Below are 10,000 nucleotides of genomic sequence, written 5' to 3' on the forward strand. Positions count from 1 at the left end.
CATCATGGTGGTGATGGTGGTGGTGATGGTGGTGGTGGTGATGGTGGTGGTGATGGTGGTGATGGTGGTGGTGGTGGTGGTGGTGATGGTGGTGGTGGTGGTGGTGGTGATGGTGGTGGTGGTGGTTGTGGTGGTGGTGGTGGTGGTGTCAGGGTGGGGTGGTGGGCATCATGGTGGTGGTGATGGTGGTGGTGATGGTGATGGTGGTGATGGTGGTGGTGTCAGGGTGTGAGGAGCTCACAAGTCCTTGAAAGATCTGGGCAAAGTCCCATCAGTGAGCTCCTCCGGCAGGCAAGGCTGCGTTGGCTGGGTCATGTAGCCCGCATGCCCAGCCACCGCATGCCTAAACAGCTTTTGTTCGGCCGGATCGAGGGGGCTAAACGGGCGCGGCACGGGCTAGAGAAGAGATGGAGTGATGTGGTACAGGAGGACGTGGAGCTGAGTGGACTTGCCGATGACTGGTACCAGCGGTGTCAAGATCGGCCTCAGTGGAGGAGGCTCGTGAAGGACGCTACTGGGCAGTTGGAGGCAGTCGCCCTCCAACAACAACGGAGGGCGGAGGAGCGACGCTCACAACAACGAGCGGAGCGCCGGGTGGCTAAAGCACAGCAAGTTGGCACAGTAGGGGGCACAGGTGGTGCATCAGCCAGTCATCTCGGTCATCTCGGTCAGTCGACCCGTGGCACCTGGGTCTGCCCCGTGACCTCCTGCCAGCGGGCGTTCGACACTTCACGTGGCCTCAGGGTGCACATGGCCTGGCACAAGCGTCGTGGTGACGTCACCGCCACTTAGTGGTGAATGGCGGTTGTTGTCAGGGTGGGGTGGTGGGCATCATGGTGGTGGTGATGGTGGTGGTGATGGTGGTGATGGTGATGGTGGTGTCATGGTGGGGTGGTGGGCATCATGGTGGTGATGGTGGTGATGATGATGGTGGTGATGGTGATGGTGGTGTCAGGGTGGTGGTGATGGTGGTGATGGTGGTGATGGTGGTGGTGGTGGTGGTGGTGTCAGGGTGGGGTGGTGGGCATCATGGTGATGGTGGTGATGATGGTGGTGGTGATGGTGGTGATGGTGATGGTGGTGTCAGGGTGGTGGTGATGGTGGTGATGGTGATGGTGGTGATGGTGGTGGTGTCAGGGTGGTGGTGATGGTGGTGATGGTGATGGTGGTGGTGTCAGGGTGGGGTGGTGGGCACATGGTGATGGTGGTGGTGGTGGTGGTTGTGGTGGTGGTGGTGGTGTCAGGGTGGTGGTGATGGTGGTGATGGTGGTGGTGGTGGTGGTGTCAGGGTGGGGTGGTGGGCATCATGGTGATGGTGGTGGTGATGGTGGTGATGGTGGTGGTGGTGATGGTGGTGATGGTGGTGGTGTCAGGGTGGGGTGGTGGGCATCATGGTGGTGGTGATGGTTGTGGTGGTGGTGGTGATGGTGGTGGTGTCAGGGTGGGGTGGTGGGCATCATGGTGATGGTGGTGATGGTGGTGATGGTGGTGATGGTGATGGTGGTGGTGTCAGGGTGGCGTGGTGGGCATCATGGTGGTGGTGATGGTTGTGGTGGTGGTGGTGGTGATGGTGGTGGTGTCAGGGTGGGGTGGTGGGCATCATGGTGGTGATGGTGGTGATGGTGGTGATGATGGTGGTGGTGATGGTGGTGTCAGGGTGGGGTGGTGGGCATCATGGTGGTGGTGATGGTGGTGGTAGTGGTGGTGATGGTGGTGGTGGTTGCGGTGGTGGTGGTGGTGGTGGTGGTGGTGTCAGGGTGGGGTGGTGGGCATCATGGTGGTGGTGATGGTGGTGGTAGTGGTGGTGATGGTGGTGGTGGTGGTGATGATGGTGGTGGTGGTGGTGTCAGGGTGGGGTGGTGGGCATCATGGTGGTGGTGATGGTGGTGGTAGTGGTGGTGATGGTGGTGGTGGTGGTGATGATGGTGGTGGTGGTGGTGTCAGGGTGGGGTGGTGGGCATCATGGTGGTGATGGTGGTGATAGTGGTGATGATGGTGGTGGTGATGGTGATGGTGGTGGTGGTGGTGTCAGGGTGGGGTGGTGGGCATCATGGTGGTGGTGATGGTGGTGGTAGTGGTGGTGATGGTGGTGGTGGTTCTGGTGGTGGTGGTGGTGGTGGTGTCAGGGTGGGGTGGTGGGCATCATGGTGGTGGTGATGGTCGTGGTAGTGGTGGTGATGGTGGTTGTGGTGGTGGTGGTGGTGGTGGTGGTGTCAGGGTGGGGTGGTGGGCATCATGGTGGTGGTGATGGTGGTGGTGGTGATGGTGGTGGTAGTGGTGGTGATGGTGGTGGTGGTGGTGTCAGGGTGGGGTGGTGGGCATCATGGTGGTGATGGTGGTGATAGTGGTGATGATGGTGGTGGTGATGGTGGTGGTGGTGGTGTCAGGGTGGGGTGGTGGGCATCATGGTGGTGGTGATGGTGGTGGTTGTGGTGGTGATGATGGTGGTGGTGGTGGTGGTGTCAGGGTGGGGTGGTGGGCATCATGGTGGTGATGGTGGTGATAGTGGTGATGATGGTGGTGGTGATGGTGATGGTGGTGGTGGTGGTGTCAGGGTGGGGTGGTGGGCATCATGGTGGTGGTGATGGTGGTGGTGGTGATGGTGGTAGTGGTGGTGGTGATGGTGGTGGTGGTGTCAGGGTGGGGTGGTGGGCATCATGGTGGTGGTGATGGTGGTGGTAGTGGTGGTGATGGTGGTGGTGGTGGTGGTGTCAGGGTGGGGTGGTGGGCATCATGGTGATGGTGATGGTGGTGGTGGTGGTGTCAGGGTGGGGTGGTGGGCATCATGGTGGTGGTGATGGTGGTGGTAGTGGTGGTGATGGTGGTGGTTGTGGTGGTGGTGGTGGTGGTGTCAGGGTGGGGTGGTGGGCTTCATGGTGGTGGTGATGGTGGTGGTAGTGGTGGTGATGGTGGTGGTTGTGGTGGTGGTGGTGGTGGTGGTGGTGTCAGGGTGGGGTGGTGGGCATCATGGTGGTGGTGATGGTGGTGGTAGTTGTGGTGATGGTGGTGGTTGTGGTGGTGGTGGTGGTGTCAGGGTGGGGTGGTGGGCATCATGGTGGTGGTGATGGTGGTGGTGGTGATGGTGGTGGTTGTGGTGGTGGTGGTGGTGGTGGTGTCAGGGTGGGGTGGTTGGCATCATGGTGGTGGTGATGGTGGTTGTGGTGATGGTGGTGGTGGTGGTGGTGGTGTCAGGGTGGGGTGGTGGGCATCATGGTGGTGGTGATGGTGGTGGTAGTGGTGGTGATGGTGGTGGTTGTGGTGGTGGTGGTGGTGTCAGGGTGGGGTGGTGGGAATCATGATGGTGGTGATGGTGGTGGTGGTGATGGTGGTGGTTGTGGTGGTGGTGTCTGGGTGGGGTGGTGGGCATCATGGTGGTGGTGATGGTGGTGGTAGTGGTGGTGATGGTGGTGGTTGTGGTGGTGGTGGTGGTGTCTGGGTGGGGTGGTGGGCATCATGGTGGTGGTGATGGTGGTGGTAGTGGTGGTGATGGTGGTGGTTGTGGTGGTGGTGGTGGTGGTGTCAGGGTGGGGTGGTGGGCATCATGGTGGTGGTGATGGTGGTGGTAGTGGTGGTGATGGTGGTGGTTGTGGTGGTGGTGGTGGTGGTGTCAGGGTGGGGTGGTGGGCATCATGGTGGTAGTGGTGGTGATGGTGGTGGCGGTGGTGATGATGGTGGTGGTGGTGGTGTCAGGGTGGGGTGGTGGGCATCATGGTGGAGTGGAACTGCGACCTGGACCTGAGCTGGGAGCGCTGCCGCCCCTCGTACTCGTTCCAGCGCCTCGACTCGCGACGCAGCAACGAGACCATCGCACCAGGGTACAACTTCCGGTGAGACACCACCAGCACCACCACAACCACCACCACCACAACCACCACAACCACCACCATCACCACCACCACCACCACAACCACCACAACCACCACAACCACCACCACCACAACCACCACCACCACAACCACCACCACCACCACAACCACCACCACCACAACCACCACAACCACCACCACCACAACCACCACCAACACCACCACCAACACCACCACCACAACCACCACCACCACAACCACCACCACAACAACTACCACCACCACTACCACCACCACCACAACCACCACCACCACAACCACCACCACCACCACAACAACCACCACCACAACAACCACCACCACAACCACCACCACCACAACCACCACAACCACCACAACCACCACAACCACCACCACCACCACGCCCGCCACGGCTGCGTGTGTGTTGTGCCGGGTGTTCTGTAGCTGTTGGTCCGTCTTGTCACCCTGGGGACCCCACCACCCACTACTCCTACTGCTGCTGCTACTGCTCCTGCTGCTGCTACTGCTGCTGCTACTGCTACTACTAACTGCTGCTGCTGCTGCTACTGCTGCTACTAACTGCTGCTGCTATCTCGGAGTTCTCCCTGTCGAGTTGGTGGTCGAGGCAAGGCTGAGAGAAGTGGCTGTTCGCCCCCCCCCCCCCCCCCCAGCTTCTCTCGCTACTTCCGCGACGCGAACGGCACGGAGAGTCGAGCCCTCATCAAGGCCTACGGCATCCGCTTCGTGGTGCAGGTCTACGGGCAGGTGAGTGGGGGGGGGGTGGGGGGGTGAGGGTGGGGGGGTGGGGGGGTGGGGGGGTGAGGGTGGGGGGGGGTGGTGAGGGTGGGGGGGGGTGGTGAGTGTGGGGGGTGAGTGTGGTGAGTGTGGGGTGGTGAGTGTGGGTGAGTGAATGTGTGGGTGAGTGAATGAGTGGGTGAGTGAATGTGTGGGTGAGTGAATGAGTGGGTGGGTGAATGAGTGGGTGAGTGAATGAGTGGGTGATGAATGATTGGGTGAGTGAATGAGTGGGTGAGTCAATGAGTGGGTGGGTGAATGAGTGGGTGAGTGAATGTGTGCGTGAGTGAATGTGTGGGTAAGTGAATGTGTGGGTGAGTGAATAAGTGGGTGATGAATGAGTGGGTGAGTGAATGAGTGGGTGGGTGAATGAGTGGGTGAGTGAATGTGTGGGTGAGTGAATGTGTGGGTGAGTGAATGTGTGGGTGAGTAATGAGTGGGTGAGTGAATGTGTGGGTGAGTGAATGAGTGGGTGAGTGAATGTGTGGGTGAGTGAATGAGTGGGTGAGTGAATGTGTGGGTGAGTGAATGAGTGGGTGAGTGAATGAGTGGGTGAGTGAATGTGTGGGTGAGTGAATGTGTGGGTGAGTAAATGAGTGGGTGAGTGAATGTGTGGGTGAGTGAATGAGTGGGTGAGTGAATGAGTGGGTGAGTGAATGTGTGGGTGAGTGAATGAGTGGGTGAGTGAATGTGTGGGTGAGTGAATGAGTGGGTGAGTGAATGTGTGGGTGAGTGAATGTGTGGGTGAGTGAATGTGTGGGTGAGTGAATGTGTGGGTGAGTGAATGAGTGGGTGAGTGAATGAGTGGGTGAGTGAATGTGTGGGTGAGTGAATGTGTGGGTGAGTGAATGAGTGGGTGAGTGAATGAGTGGGTGAGTGAATGTGTGGGTGAGTGAATGAGTGGGTGAGTGAATGTGTTGGTGAGTGAATGAGTGGGTGAGTGAATGTGTGGGTGAGTAAATGAGTGGGTGAGTGAATGTGTGGGTGAGTAAATGAGTGGGTGAGTGAATGTGTGGGTGAGTGAATGAGTGGGTGAGTAAATGAGTGGGTGAGTGAATGAGTGGGTGAGTGAATGAGTGGGTGAGTGAATGTGTGGGTGAGTGAATGTGTGGGTGGGTGAATGAGTGGGTGAGTGAATGTGTGGGTGAGTGAATGTGTGGGTGAGTGAATGAGTAGGTGAGTGAATGTGTGGGTGAGTGAATGAGTGGGTGAGTGGGTGATGATGCTGATGTTATGATGATGTTGTGATGATGTTGTGATGATGATGATGATGTTTTTTATGTCTCACTAGGGGAGGAAGTTTAACATCATTCCCACGCTGATGAACGTGGGATCGGGAATCGCACTCCTCGGGGTGGTGAGTGAAAAGATGGTGCAGTGCTAGTGGTGTGGTACTAGTGGTACTAGTGGTACTAGTGGTACTAGTGGTGTGGTACTAGTGGTACTAGTGGTACCAGTGGTACTAGTGGTACTAGTGGTACTAGTGGTACTAACTAGTGGCGTGGTCACAGGCCACGGTGGTGTGTGACGTGCTGGTTCTCTACGTCTTCGAGCGCCGCCACTTGTACCGCGAGAAGAAGTTCAAAGACGCCGGTGATGACGACGACGACGGGGGGGAGGGGGACCGCACTCCGATGATGTAGTCGGTGAGGACACCACACTCACCACGCCTCACCACACACACTCACCACACTCACCACGCCTCACCACACACACTCACCACACTCACCACGCCTCACCACACACACTCACCACACTCACCACGCCTCACCACACACACTCACCACACTCACCACACTCACTCACCACACTCACCACGCCTCACCACACTCACTCACCACACTCACCGCGCCTCACCACACACACTCACCACACTCACCACGCCTCACCACACACACTCACCACGCCTCACCACACACACTCACCACACTCACCACGCCTCACCACACTCACCACACCTCACCACACTCACCACACCTCGCCACGCCTCACCATAACCTCACCACACTCACCACGCCTCACCACACACACTCACCACGCCTCACCACACTCACCACACCTCACCACACTCACCACACCTCGCCACGCCTCACCATAACCTCACCACACTCACCACGCCTCACCACACACACTCACCACACTCACCACGCCTCACCACACTCACTCACCACGCCTCACCACACTCACCACACTCACTCACCACACTCACCACGCCTCACCACACTCACCACACCTCGCCACGCCTCACCATAACCTCACCACACTCACCACGCCTCACCACACACACTCACCACGCCTCACCACACTCACCACACCTCACCACACTCACCACACCTCGCCACGCCTCACCATAACCTCACCACACTCACCACGCCTCACCACACACACTCACCACACTCACCACGCCTCACCACACTCACTCACCACGCCTCACCACACTCACTCACCACACTCACCACGCCTCACCACACTCACCACACCTCGCCACGCCTCCCCATAACCTCACCACACTCACTACGCCTGAACACACTCACCACACTCACCACGCCTCACCACACCTCACCACCCCTCACCACACTCACCACACTCACCACACTCACCACGCCTCACCACACTCACCACACCTCACCACACCTCGCCACGCCTCACCATAACCTCACCACACTCACCACGCCTCACCACACACACTCATCACACTCACCACGCCTCACCACACACACTCACCACACTCACCACGCCTCACCACACACACTCACCACACTCACCACACCTCACCACACTCACCACACTCACCATGCCTCACCACACTCACCATGCCTCACCACACTCACCACACCTCGCCACACCTCACCACGCCTCACCACACTCACCACACTCACTCACCACACTCACCACGCCTCACCACACTCACCACACCTCACCACACTCACCACACCTCGCCACGCCTCACCATACTCACCATGCCTCACCACACTCACCACGCCTCACCACACTCGCCACACCTCACCACACTCACCACACTCACCATGCCTCAACACACTCACCACGCCTCACCACGCCTCACCACACCTCACCACACACCCCTCAACAACAACAACAACCGCCGTTCGCCACTAAGTGGCGGTGACGTCACCACGGCGCTTGTGCCAGGCTAGGTGCACCTTGAGGCCACGTAAGGTCACGGGACAGACCCAGCAGGTGCCATCGGTTGACTGCTGTGCCAGGCTAGGTGCAGGAGGAGGTCACGGGGCAGACTCAGCAAGTGCCATGGGTCGACTGGCTGAGATGACCGGTAGATGCACCACCTGTGTCCCCTACTGTGCCAACAACTTGCTGTGCTTTAGCCACCCGGCGCTCCGCTCGTTGTTGTGAGCGTCGCTCCTCTGCCCTCCGTTGTTGCTGGAGGGCGACTGCCTCCAACTGCCCAGTAGCGTCCTTCACGAGCCTCCTCGTAATTGGCAAGTCCACTCAGCTCCACGTCCTCCTGTACCACATCACTCCATCTCTTCTCTAGCCCGTGCCTCGCCCGTTTAGCCCTCTCTATCCGGCCGAACAAAAGCTGTTTAGGCATGCGGTGGCTGGGCATGCGGTGGGTGGGCATGCGGGCTACATGACCCAGCCAACGCAGCCTTACCTGCTGGAGGAGCTCACCGATGGGACTTTGTCCAGATCCTTCAAGGATTTGTGAGCTCCTTACAAAATCCAGCCTGCAGGTTAAACCCAGGATGGATCATAGGCAGGGCCAGCCTGAATGTTTCTAACCAGGGAAGATGCTCCATTAGAGGGGTCCAAGTTTCACAAGCACAGAGAAGGGAGGGCATGACCATGGCCGAGAAGACTCGAAGCTTCGTGTGAAGCGACGGACCATGTAGCTTCCACACAGCAGCAGCGTTACGCAGCCGATGAAAAGATATTGCCAGTCGACTGATTCAGTGAGACCTCTGCTGTCAAACCGGAGCTGGTCATGAGCGCACTGCCCAGGTATGAGAAACTCTCCACTCTCTCCACAACTGCCCCATTACCAATTGAGAGTGGAGGGGGTGGAGTGTTTGATGGCACAAAATACCCAGGCAATACCCAGGCAGGTGCTTAGTTTCGGTGGGGCTGATGGTAAGGCCCCACTTCTTAGTGGCACGCTCCAGGTTCAGCAGCCGAACCTCCAACTCCTCCTCTGAGTGAGCGGCAATTATCAGATCATCTGCATACATTACATGGTGGAGCAATAGGCAGCCATCCCTTGACCGCACCCGGCCATCGATCAGCCTCCCACTGTATCTGTACCGGATTGAAATTCCTCTGATACAGCCATCGAAGGCTTCAAGAACTATGTGGTCGAAAAATATGTTAAATAATGTGGGAGCTAGAGGACATCCCTGTCGCACCCCAAGGTGAACGGAGAATGGCTCCAACTCCTGGCGACGTAGTTTTACCCGGGCCCGCTCACCATCATGAAGGTCCTTAATGATCGTGAGCAGAGGGTCAGGTACTCCGAAAGCACGAAGAACAACCCAGAGCCCAGGCCTACTGATGGTATCATAGGCCTTGACCAGGTCAATAAAGCAGAGACGTAGGTCTTGTTGGAATTCCCTTCATCTCTGCTGTACCACCCTGGCCTCAAACAACGTTGGGGCTCCGCAAGCCTCTCCTCAGCGTGCCTAGCAAGGCAATGTTGGATAATCCTTCCCTTGACCTTTCCCGGCACACTGAGGAGTGAGATGCCCTTGTAGTTGTTACAGTCTGTGTGGTCTGCCTTCTTAAAGAGGGGACCACCGGGGCATCCTTCCAATCCTGCGGAACCCGTCCAGTGGTCCAGAGTATTAGTGTGGGAGATCATCTCTGCCCGATGCCTTTCCTCGTCTCAGACTCTGGATCGCCTTCAGTAATTCCTCAACAGATGTCACCTCAGCCAGCCACTCACAGGGAGTGATTAATTCTTCCAATATTTGAGGCACCGCAGCCTTAGCAGGCTGAGATCCAGGCGGTACCGGTCCAGCTCCCGACAGAGGAGTGGCAGCCTCTCCTCCGCAGTGAGCGTCCGAACATTCCACGTGGCCACACGTAGTGGCTGCTTTTTGCCGTTTCTGGAGGAGCCCCGAGGGTGAAGATTCAGTCTCCTGGCTCCACCAAATGGGGTTTGGCCAGGAGACGTCATAGACGCCTGTCCCCCCGGGGCCTCCGGCACAGGCTTAGCCGGATATTGTCCACGTGGTTCAGTGGAAGTTGAATTGAAGGTGGAGGGGTCACCAGCCCCTCGCACCCATCCAGAGCCCCAATTGGCCGCTGTGGTGGCTACAAGTCCAGCAGCACCCCTCACCACACTCACCACACTCACCACACACCACTCTCCACACTCACCACACCACACTCAGCACTCACCC

General features: G+C 58.1%; 1 protein-coding gene across 1 annotated transcript in view; it reads left to right on the forward strand.

Moving 5' to 3' along the window:
• LOC144739270 (P2X purinoceptor 4-like) overlaps positions 1–10,000 on the forward strand; it is a 22,836-nt gene that overhangs the window by 11,416 nt on the left and 1,420 nt on the right. Inside the window, exons 9-12 of the mRNA XM_078622239.1 lie at positions 3,691–3,827; positions 4,499–4,592; positions 5,914–5,979; positions 6,134–6,268. Coding sequence (XP_078478365.1) covers positions 3,691–3,827; positions 4,499–4,592; positions 5,914–5,979; positions 6,134–6,265 — 429 coding nt within the window. The 3' untranslated portion in view covers positions 6,266–6,268. The remainder of the gene's footprint in view (positions 1–3,690; positions 3,828–4,498; positions 4,593–5,913; positions 5,980–6,133; positions 6,269–10,000) is intronic.

The sequence above is a fragment of the Lampetra planeri genome, unplaced genomic scaffold (genome assembly GCF_965212315.1).
Source record: "Lampetra planeri unplaced genomic scaffold, kcLamPlan1.2.h2 scaffold_139, whole genome shotgun sequence".
Classification (NCBI taxonomy): Eukaryota; Metazoa; Chordata; class Hyperoartia; order Petromyzontiformes; family Petromyzontidae; genus Lampetra; species Lampetra planeri.